Source organism: Podarcis cretensis (genome assembly GCF_951804945.1).
Source record: "Podarcis cretensis genome assembly, chromosome: 9".
Taxonomy (NCBI): domain Eukaryota; kingdom Metazoa; phylum Chordata; class Lepidosauria; order Squamata; family Lacertidae; genus Podarcis; species Podarcis cretensis.
Genome location: NC_137178.1, coordinates 21,796,400 through 21,808,566, shown reverse-complemented (window position 1 = coordinate 21,808,566; position 12,167 = coordinate 21,796,400). Strand labels below are relative to the sequence as shown.

At 42.9% G+C, this 12,167-nt stretch overlaps 1 protein-coding gene across 1 annotated transcript in view; it reads left to right on the top strand.

The window, feature by feature from the left end:
• Positions 1–359: 359 nt before the first annotated feature.
• Positions 360–12,167, top strand: part of DNAJB14 (DnaJ heat shock protein family (Hsp40) member B14) — a 29,404-nt gene continuing 17,596 nt past the window's right edge. The window contains exons 1-2 of the mRNA XM_079990290.1: positions 360–808; positions 11,554–11,728. Of these exons, the coding sequence (XP_079846416.1) occupies positions 676–808; positions 11,554–11,728 (308 nt within the window). The 5' untranslated portion in view covers positions 360–675. The remainder of the gene's footprint in view (positions 809–11,553; positions 11,729–12,167) is intronic.

Genomic DNA, 12,167 nt, shown 5'->3' with positions numbered 1-12,167 from the left:
TTGGGAGTCCAACATCTGGAGGGCGACGATTTCCCAATCCCTGTTGCACATCCTAAAAAACTAGATGTGGTCCTCTTAACATCTCACATTTTGAAGGAGAGATCTAATTCAGCTTGTCCTAAAACCACAGCTTGGGTCTAATACACCACAAGTATATAATACTGTAAGGTACACCCAGAAAAAGCAACCTGAAGTGTACTGAGAGGTGAGGAGCAGGCGGGAAAGTTGCCCCCGGAGCCCGCCGGGGTTGGGCTGCGTCCCCTACTGGCCGCTCGGGGAAGCCGCGCTCGCGTCGTGGCATTTGGGAGGCGAGAGCTCCTTTCGGCCGCGCCTGCGCAAAGCGATCCTCGCGGCCGGTCACGGAGCCTGTCCCCGGAAGCGGCGGCGGCGGTGGTGCTGGGCCCGGCCGGCTCGGGTGCGTCGAGCAAGCGGCCTTAAGCCGACGTCGCTGACTGGAGAAGCGGAAGGCGATGCAGCGGAGGGCGCCCGCCGCCGCCGGCAGCGGCCCCAGAGGCGCGGAGTGAGGCGGCCGGTCACGGCAAGGCCCCCTCTCGCCAACCCCGCCACCCCCGGCCTCCTCAGCGCCCCGGCGGCGCCCGCCCGCCCGCCCGGCTGGCCCCGGCCGGCGCCTTTTCCCTGCGCTGCGGCGGGCGGAGGCGGAGGAAGGACAGGCCCATGGAAGGGAATCGCGACGAGGCGGAGAAATGCATCGAGATCGCCCGCGAGGCCCTGGAGGCCGGCAACCGGGAGCGGGCGCTGCGCTTCCTCAACAAGGCCCAGAAGCTCTACCCGACCGAGACCGCCAAAGGTGAGCGCGGGGCGCCCGACCGAGAGGAAACCCCCCCCCCCGCCCGGCGGGGCTCTTGGCCGACGCTGCGCGCCTCCCTCTGAAAGGTGGCCCTTGGATCTCGAGAGCGCCCTTGGGATCCTAGCATGTCCTCCCTTCACGGGCAGGTGTCGGGAGTCTAGAAGGAGAAAAAATGGGGGGGGGGCTATAAGGAAGTGTCGTGCAAACTCCGTCGCCTCATCTCTGGTGTCTGGCCTTTCTCAGCTTTGGGCCCCCAACCCATTAATGATCCTATTCCTGAAGCTGCTGCTGAAAACACAACGGATCCTAATGAAAGACGCTTGGACACTATTAGGGCATGCCAACAACCCTTTTCTTTTTTTTTTGCACTTTCCATTTAGAATATATAAACATTTTTGGGAAACATCAGTGATGGGTGAAGCTCTTTGGTTAGATTTGAAGTCAACTTGGTAATTTTGAGGTTTATTGGTTAACTTTTTGGGGGGGAGACCTCCTGAGAGTTCCATGGTGGATTGAAGTATCAGTATTATAGAATCGTAGAATTGTAGAGTTGGGACAGACTGCAGGGGTCATCTAGTCCAGCCCCCAGCCATGCAGGAATCTTTTGCCCAATGTCAGGCTGAAACTCATGACCCTGAGATTAAGTCTCATGCCCATCACCCTGTTCCACTGATCCTGCTAACTAGAGATCATAGGATCATAGAATCTTAAGAGTTGGAAGAGACCCCAAGAGTCATCGAGTCCAATCTCCTGTAATGCAGAAACCTTAGCTAAAGCATCCATGACAGATTGCCATCCAACCTCTGTTTAAAAACTTCCAAGGGAGGAGAGTTCACCACCTCTTGTGGGAGTGTGTTCAGGAAGTTATTTTGAATGTTTAGTCGGATGTTTAGTGGTCCCCAGAATTGGACACAGTATTCCAAGTGTGGTCTGACTAAGGCAGAATAGAGTGGTACTATTACTTCCCTTGATCTGGACACTATATCTTTGTTGATGCAGCCTAGAATAGCATTAGATTTTTTTGCTGCTGCATCACACTGTTGACTCATGTTAAGCTTGTGGTCCACCAAGACCCCTAGATCCTTTTCACATATACTGCTAGTAAGCCAGGTGTCCCCCATCCTATATTTGTGCCTCTGGTTCTTCCTGCCTAAGTGCAGAACCTTACATTTGTCTCTATTGAAATTCATTTTGTTAGCTTGTGCCCAGTTCTTCAGTCATTTTGAATTCTGATTCTGTCTCCTGTGGCATTAGCTACCTCTCCCAGTTTGGTGCCATCTGCAAATTTGATGAGCATCCCCTCAATTCCTTCATCCAATTCATTTATAAAGACATTGAACAAGAACTGACCCAGAACCGAACCCTGCAGCACCCTGCAGCACTTGTCACTTTTTTCTAGGATGACAAGGAACCATTGATGAGTACTCTTTGGGTTTGTTCAGTTAATCAGCTACAAATCCACCTAACGGTTACCTCATTCAACTCACATTTTATCAGCTTCCTCATGAGAATATCATGGGGGACTTTGTCAAAAGCCTTACTGAAATAAGATACAGTATGTCCACAGCATTTCCCTGATCCACCATGTTTGTAGTTCCATAAAAAAAAGAAAGAAATCAGTTTGGTCTGGCATGACTTATTTTTGAGAAACCCACGCTGGGTCTTAGTAATCACAGCATCCTTTTCTAAATGCTCACAGACCGACTGTTGAATTATCTGTTCTAGGACCTTTCCTGGTATCAATGTCAAGCTCACCGGTTGGTCAACCTGGGTCTTCCTTTCCCCCCTTTTTGAAGATGGGGACAACATTTGCCCCCCTCCAATCTGTAGGGACCTCACCTGTTCTCCAAGAATTCTCAAAGATAATAGACAAAGGCTTTGAAATTACATCCTTTAGTAGCCTTGGATGCAGCTCATCAGGCCCCGGAGATTTGAATTCGTTTGAAGTAGCTAGGTGTTCCCTTACTACCTCTTTTCCTATCTTGGGCTGCAGCTCCCTCCTTACATCATTTATTATGTTATCACCAGGTTGGGCATCACTTTCCTTTTGGGTGAAAACAGGCAAAGTAGGTGTTGAGTAGTTCCGCCTTTTCTCGGCCACCCAATTGCATTTCTCTGTATTCTCCATGCAGAGGAACTTCCATTTGCTTGTTCTTCCTCTTACTTCAGACATAGCCAAAGAAACCTTTATTATTATTTTTAACCTCTCTTGTAAGCTTGAGCTCATTCTGAGCTTTAGCCAGCCTGACTTTCCCCCTGCAACTGTTGGCTACTCATGTATACTCCTCCTTTGTGATTTCCCCTTTCTTCCATTTCTTATACATGCCCTTCTTAACTCTCCTCTCATCTGTAAGCTCCTTATGCAGCCACACCAGTTTCCTTAGATGCCTCCCACTTTTCTTTCTTGTTGGTATTCTCTGCATTTGGGCCTTCAATATTTCTCCTTTTAGAAACTTCCATCCTTCTTGGACTCCCTTCTCATTGAGTATTTCTGACCATGGGATCACACCCAGTAGCTGCTTCAGCTTTTTGAAATTGGCCTTCTTAAAATCCAGAGTACGTGTCCCACTACACTCAGTTTTCTCATGTCATTTTATACATTTATTAGTAACAATGAATGGATACCAATTGCAAATACAGTATTAGGCAAGTCTGGAAGCTTCACACTTTTGCTGTATTCACTAAATAAAAGTACAATAAACATGCTAAATTTGATCACTCTCTAGGGTATCAGAAACTTTTTCCATTACAAGTTACCCTTGCCTAGAAAAAAAATATCTAAAAAAACTCACACCACTGCTTCTAAACCTGCAAAGATATGCTTAAAGCATGTGGGCAAGAAAGATGGAGGCTGGGTAGAATTTCGAGTGACTTGGGTTTCAGTGATATGCATGGTTGATGAAACTAAAATCATGTTATAAATAAGCAAATATATCTTGGGAAAAATCTAGGTCACCCTTTTTAAAGTTTCTACAAAAGCCCAGGATATACATGTAAGTTCATGGAAACCTGAACTTGCTTACTGCCACACTTAAAACTGATCCCCTGCCAGCAAGCTAGAGTTAAGAAACTAGAAATTTATTAACATTTCTCAGTGCCTTCATGGAAACAGATTCCCTGGGATCCCCTTACAGAAGTCAAAACCAGCTAAACCAGACCACCCAGCTACAATGCTATGCACAGTTACCTAAGGCTAAATGCCAATGAACTCAGTGGCACTTGAATAATCCTGCATAGGATTGCACTACACAACTGGTTTGTTTGTTGTGTAGATATACCCCAAAGATCAAGTTTCTAAAATTTCAACAGGTACAACTCACGTATTACCAAGTGTTTTTCCAACAAGACTACATACTTTTTTGCTTTTTACAATAGCAAAAAGAAAGAACAAACTGAGACAATGGTGCTGGCTCCAGTTAGCTTAGGCCATATGTATAACAAGAAAGGGGGAGGGAGTTGCAAATATACTGAGGCACTTTTAATACAGTGCAGCGCTAACTAAGTCGATACTGAAGTAAGACCTGTGAAATTTAATTACAGCTACTCCCTACTAATTGTGGCTAGAATCATCTCTGCTAATTATCCTATAGAAGTTACGAAACATGACAACGGGATTTCTATAGCAAGGGAGTACACAGTTCAAAGGTTGACTCACTAGCTAACTAGGTGGACTCACTAGGTAACTAGGCAACTGAGTCTCTGAGCTACCTTACAGAGTTGCTGTTGTAATCCATCAATGAAATAATGGGCATGAAACATGTTGAAACTTATTTACAAATACTACATAATATCACCATCAGGATTGGTTTCAGGATATGGGGACACTGGTGGCAACTGCTAACCACTGGGTTAGGTGGAAAGTGGAGAGCCAAACTCATGCTCCATTTTTTCCATAGAAAACTGAAGTGCTGGATTTTTTTCTTATGGAAGATTTCCCACGTGAACATCACTGGCTTGCTTCTTTTAAAGTAAAACCATAGATTCTCAGGAAGCTGAATTTATTGAATGTCAGATTCCTACATATGATTGTGGAAATGTTCTCAGCCCTTAATCTTTTATGCTAAGCCTGCCTCCAATTTTCCATTTCCTTGTTTCACTACTTAGCTATTCCCCATGATCAAATTATTTCCTATAGACTGCACAATTGTCCCAAGTTCCCTTTTATTCAAGCCAGTTTCCAACTGCTAAAAGCATAGGAGGACTTGAAATCTGGTTAAACTGTGGAATCAAGGCTGGATATTTGAAATACAAAAGTGAAGATACGGTAATGTTTTGAAATTATCATTCCCTCCACAGTTTAGAGCTTTTTGGGGATCATACAAATATATGTTGTTCCTGAGATACCTGCTACACATTACTCACTTAGCCTAATCTAGGCTGATCTGTGACGAAACCCAGTATATGAAAGTACAAACAGCTTTGCTAATATATGTTGGCTCTGATAAACCTCATTTCAAATACCTGGTTATATTTCAGGTCACACTACGTGTACCCTGGTAATCTGGTGTGAAGGTAACATGTTCAGAAATATATGTGGCTTTCAGAGCAATTTGTATCGTCATTGCGCTGGACCAGTACATATATTACTTGAAGATTCTTCTGCAAATAATAAAAGTAACATTATTATTATTATTATTATTTACATTTGTTAGTTACATTTTGCAAAAAAAGAAAAGAAAAAAGTTTCAAAACAACTTAACAAGATGAAATATAACAGTTAAAAACAATTTAACTTAGAAAATTTAAAGCAGTATATAATACAAAGTACCTAAAGCGCTCATCCAATAACACACTACAGTAATGGCAAATCCTATGCACCCCATTAAAAGATAAGCACCACTGTAGTGACTGGCTTTGTTGCCAAAAGCCTGAGTGAATGAAAAGATCTTGGGCTGGCATTTAAAAACTGATAATGATGGTGCCAGGCACTTTTCCCTGGGGAGAGCATTACACGTATGGGAGACCACTTCTGAAAACGTCTTGTTTCATGTGGCTCCCTCTGTATCTCACTCAAGTAAGGTCTGTGGAGAAGGATCTCTGATGAAGACCACAGGGTCTGTGCTATTTCATACAGGGAGAGGTGGTCCTGAGCTGCATAGGGTTTTATAGATTAAATGTTGTCCTTAAGGCTTTCCAAACTATACTTCCTGTGGATGTCATGTTTTGAATAGGAGTATATATCCAAGTTTGTAACTGGCATGGACCTAATATTAAAGATGAAGGTAATGAACTGTATATTTTAAAAGCACAAATAAGACTTAGCAGTAAATGCCATTGTAGAATGTACACCTAGCTGAGCTCTGTTTTATTCAGAGATTCTCCAACAAGTATGATCCAGCTGAAACATATTGCCAGACATTTTGTAAAACCCTTGCTGCATTCCATGTTTCCAGTATCTCAGATAAGCCAGATCAGTTCACCTGGGTGTGCAGTGTTAGCATGTCACATACCTAGCAGCAGAGGTCTTCAGCGCTGTGAAATGTTCTATGTCTAAGTTCTTGCACTCTTAGTGTCATGTTTAAATTGAACCCTATAATTAAAAACCTGAGGAGAGGGCAGTTCAGTTTAAATTTCTCAAAAGAGCAGATTTACCTGAATAATTTAAGTGAATGGTATGTGTTTACGTTCCCTTCTGAAAGCATCTACAGTATTCTAGGCCAGGCACGTACAGTGGTACCTCGGGTTACAAACACTTTGGGTTACAAACTCTGCTGACCCAGAAGTAGTACCTTGGGTTGAGAACCTTGCCTCAGGATGAAAATTTCACGACGGCGGCATCGGGAGGCCCCATTAGCGAAAGCACGCTTCAGGTTAAGAATGGTTTCAGGCCAAGAACGGACCGAATGAAGCTCGTAACCCAAGGTACCACTGTACATGTGGCACTCTATGTCCTGGGGTAAAATCCTAAAAAAAGCTCAGCAACTTTGGGGTAAACTTCAATCCCCTGTTCTAGGCCAACCAAAAGGCCTGATGCTAGTCCATCCGATGCTCTTGTTTATACTGCTGTTTACTTCAGTAGATATAAAAGCAGTAGTGCAAATTGCAGTAGGCAGTGGAACTGGATTTTTGCAGCACATGTAACATTATCATAGCCCTGCTTCAAATCCAAATTTGTAGTCTTCACCAGCCATAAGAGCTGCAACCATGGCAAATAATCAAATCAAGCCTAGGCACACCTAGTTTTTGCAAATTCAATTAAAGTAAATACTAAAGAATTACTCCTAAGTAAGTTTCACAGGAATTCACTTTAATTAAGGAATTTGTCTTAATTAAGGAAATCTGCCTGAATATCTGGTTGAGGGATGTCATAGGGCAGAGATGGTCAGCCACTGTCGCCAAGGCACTTGCAGCAGCCCACCTACTCTCAGATGGAGGTATCTTTTCTGCCTCTGGAGTAATGCAGTTCTTAGTAGGCCTTGGTGTTTGGGAAACAGGGGAGTGCTTAGAGTAGACCTTCTAGGAGTGGCTCCATGCCAGAGGGAGAAGAGGCATCATTGTAGGTAAGTCGGGGCTTCCTTTCAATCACAACACTAGGCTGTGGAGGAGAGGTTCCTCTTGTAGGCCAGCATATGATGCTCTTCAGAGACTGGTATCTCTGAAGAACGGAGACAGTGTTTTTATTCCCTGTTGGAGTGCTAGGCTGATCAGCAGAAAGGAGGGGTGTGCTGCTTGAATGTTTCTGCCTGCCTCTCTGAATGTATCTATGTGTGTGGTGATTGTGTGCATGTGAGTGTACAGTGGCATGCAGTCCTTGGGGACGATGATGATAATACAGTATAAAAATTTATCACACACCCTTCACTCCAAGTTCCCAGAGCAGGTTACTGCAATTAAAACACAATATTAAAAATAGTTGTAACCAACCTTCAATGTGGTTTTTGGGCTGTAAAATGTTAGCCACTCTCTTCTTACAGGCCGTTGGCCCTCAAAATGTCAGGTAAACTTGTATCACTTTATTTATGTTTATTTTAATTCATTTAAGTCTGTTCTTGGAAGGAAGAATGACTTTCCATGTCACTTTATGCCAGTGATGTTTCAGTTAGTTTGACTTTATTCTTACAGAGGTAGTTTGCATGCTTAAGACTGATGGGACTTCAGCAAATATTTTGCTTGCAATCTTTGATTCCCTGGAGGGACCTGTTAAGGGACTGTATAGCACCTGTAGGCCTATTTGTTCCTGATTTATTTGTGCCTTCTTTGGGAGCAGAAGGATCTGTTCTTCCATCTAAACAGCTGGTATTTTTGTTTTGTGCTTTGAGAAGCCCAGGCTGTTTTTTTTGTGTTTCCTTTAGGCATGATATGTCCATATGTACTGAAGAGTTTTTGGAGGCGGAGAGTTCTGAGGGATAAATTCAATCTATTTACAAATGAAAGCATCAAGCCAGGAATATGGGACTGTATAGACATGCCCTTTGACATGGTTCTATATAACATGATAGCAACCATACGCAAGCAGGAGAATAGATTGTACCTTTCATAATCAACAGCAGACACAGCAAAGGGCACTGAAAGAAGCTTATAATTGTGGAAGTATTTCAAGGGCTTTACAAGAGTGAAGTCTGGATTTGAATTTACTATATAAATAGCATTGTACTTTACTCGCCATTTCAATTCTTCCTTAGAGTACTGCATATATCCACATCTCTGTGGCATATTGAAGCAACTAATTTATATGCTTTATTTGCATGTAAATAGTATGTATACTAATATGGATTATTAAAAAAATCAACTGGATATGTTTTGTCTTATTTAAAAATTATTATTTTAATCTTCTAGTGAATTTGTATCCTTATTTCTGAGTTTTGAGTGCAATAATAAGAGTTGCCATGTTAGCATTTCATTCTTGGTACTTGAGGGACAGTCTTCCTGTTGGGATTGCAAACTGACCGGGGAAAACACCACCAACCTGGCCTGCTTTTGTGCTTTTAACAGCAGCTTTATTTGTAGAAATTGGCAGATGCAGTTCTTCATATCTTAGTGAGAAGGATTCTTAGACATTTTAATAGAAATGTGAATGGACTAGAAAAGATAAAAGTTGGTAATCCCATTTCCTACCTACAATATTTGTCTTCACATGCTTCACACTAACAGACTTTTCATTCTGTTTGAAGTCCTGTTAGTTTCAAAAATGTGCATTTTCTTAACAACTTTGATTAATTAGAAGTTTCCTTTCTGCATTTTTGGAGAGTTACTACAATGCTGTAATAGTAATGATCAACAACAACATGGGAGAAAATTGTTTTCTTCTAAGGCTATTGAAGCCATTTTTTCCTTGCAGTTCTGATTTAACCCATTTCAAGACAATGGCTGTATCTTACAGATCCCGTGTATTTGCTCAGAAGTGACCTGCACTGAATTCAGCGGGAAATGCTCCCTGATAAGTGTGCTCAGGATTTTCCAATCTTAAAACTTATTTTTACTAATTCAAGAAAGTCTTTTTAATCTAATATTAATATCATATACATTTAAAATTACATTACTTGGGAAATTTAGGACGTGAGTCAGTTGATTGCTCAAATACAGTACTGTCAAAGATTTCATCAAGCCGGGATGGAGGCCCTTGTGAAGATGGCAGCTTATATTTCTTATTTTAGTAATTTACCGTATTTTTCCTTCTATAACACGCAGATTTTCTCTCCTAAAAAGGAAGGGGAAATGTCTGTGCGTGTTATTGAGCGAATGTGTGGTCTCTAGAGCCAAATGGCGCGAGGGGAGGCAAAAAAAATCAGGCAAAAATCAAATCGCGCGTCTCGGAGAAGGGAAACCTGAAAAGAGGAAGCGGCTGCTTTCCTGCATTCTGCCTCAGGGTCTTACTGCCCACCCACCTCTGTTTCCTTGCTGTGTTTGCTCAAACGGAACAAAGAGCAGGGAAAGCCCCTCCCCTCCAGGCAAGCAGAGGGGAAAGCAGAGTGTCGTCTGTGCTCCGTGCTGCTGAAAACATGCAGAAGGGAGAGAGAGAGAGAGCGCGAGCTGGCTGGCTTGGGTGGGTAGGTGAGGGAAAACTTTTGCCTTCCTTTCCTCCCTCCCGTTATACCCCTCTCCTGCATTCTTAGCCAGCTGCTTCTCTGCACGCCCCTCTCGTGCTCCTTGTCCGTTCTGTGTTTTTCCTTCCCTCCCCACTTAAAATGTGGTTAAAAAGCATGGATCCACATGGATCCTCAGGATCTTTGCATTGGGTCAGCCCAAATTCACCATCAGAGCACATAGCATGTCCATGGCTACAGCCTGCCCCCCAAAAATCACGCACCCACTGTTGCCTGGGGCTGCAATGGTGCAAAAACGTGGTTACAAAGCATGGATCCACAGGGATTCTCAGGATTTTTGCATTGGGTCACCCCAAATTCACCATCAGATCACATGTCTGTGGCCACAGCATGAAGCACAAAAATGATACATCCACTGTTTCATTCAGAATGTTTTTTCCCTTGTTTTCCTCCTCTAAAAATGATGTGCGTGTTATGGTCAGGTGCGTGTTATAGAGCGAAAAATACAGTAGTTGCATCATAGTATCGCCTGATGGTATCATCTAACCTATTCTATTTTTGCATCTTACAGCAAAAAGATCTTGATTAAACTGAAACTATAGGTTTCAGTTTTCAGGAAGAAATAACTCAAGTTTAGTCCCCTCTTGACAAGAGAACTTGGTTTTCCTTTCTGTGGATTTAATAATTTTGATGTCAGAACATAGTCTGAAATGGGCCAGAATCAACCTTTTTGGGTTCTACATTTTTCAGTGTGATTCTCCATAGAAGACTTTGCAGGCAGGACTGAATCAACCAGACAGTGCTGACTCAGCAATTACTGTGAAATGATTGCTTTTTCTCTTTGCCTTAAAAGCTGTGTGTGGAGATGCAGGAAAACAATTATTTTCCTAGCAAAAGGAACTACTGAACTTACTGTCTGTGGTAATAGTAGCAGCATAGAATCTCAGAATCATAGAAGGGATATTGGAAGGGTTATTGGGGGTCATCTAGTCCAACCCCTGAAATGTAGGAATGATTGAGCAGGTACTTATAGTAGTGCATAGGCACCTTTTGTATGGCACTCGTGACATCGGTCCAGATGTCTTGTGTCACTTTTAACTACTCCATTTTATGTGCTTTAAAAAAAATATATTCTGAGGATGTGTGATTGAACTGTCTATAGTAGTGTGTCAGCACAAAGATAATAAATGAATAATAAACCAGAGTAATAAACCAATTAACTGACCAATCTTCTGTGCAATTCATCAGCTAGTTTGGCATAATCTTTTTCTGTTATATGGGGGACAAGGATATTTCTTGCTGTGGTATCTAAGGTAGGGCCTGTGTGTATAAAGCAGCGGGAAGATGGTTCTTCCTTCATTTCCATTCTGTGACCTCCAGATTGGCATAAAGGAAGCTCAGGGATTGCTGGTGCCACAGCCCTTCAATGCCTTGTTTGGGGGCACTTGCTACTGCTGGCAGGAGAACGTCTGACAATAGCTTTCAATTAGCACTCATTTCTGGTGGCAGAAAGGCACATATGCACTGTCTTGGGACGTTGGTGGGATGGTTCAAATTGTGCTCTGAAATGCTATCCTATACACACTTACTTGAAAGTAAGTTCTGAACTCAGTGGTGCTTATTCTGAGTAGACCTGCTGCATAGGAATGCATTGCAAATATTAGCCTAGGAACATAATTTATCTGATTTTTCCCCCCGAAATGTAATCCTATCGGCAGTATCTTCTATGCTTATATAGCTTACACTCCTTTTCTTCTGTAGTGTTACTGGAAGCAATTTCAAAGAACGGGAGTGCTGCCGGGAGTGGTGCTTACTGTCGAAAACCAGCAAGTGGAAGTGATAAGAACAAACCCAATAGCATGAAGGACAGCAATACATCTGCTGCAGGTGAAAGTGGGAAGACCTACACCAAAGACCAAGTGGAAGGAGTGCAAAGGTATTTTTCTAAATAAACAGATTGCCTGTTGATAGTACTGATAATAAATTACAAGTGTATCTGACAGCATAGCGTTCCCCAACCTGGTGCCCTCCATCTGTTGTTGGACAGCAGTTCTAATAATACCTGACCAATTGCCATGCTGCCTTGCAGGATATATTCAGGAGAAGAAAAGGCTGAAGGGTAAACCCTTTAAAATTCCGGTCTCTAAGGCATCTTGTAAGCCTCGTAACTCCTGGAGCCAAGCTGGTGCAAAACATATTGCTGTGCTTTCCTTTGGATCACATCAGCGAGGCCAAAAGGGGAGTCTTGTCATCTGGGCAGCCCAGGACTCATGCACACTGCCCAGGCTAACACAATCATTTGACTTCACTCCCAGAGGCACACTCCAGATGGATACCAACAACAACAACAACAACAACATTTGCTATGCTGACTG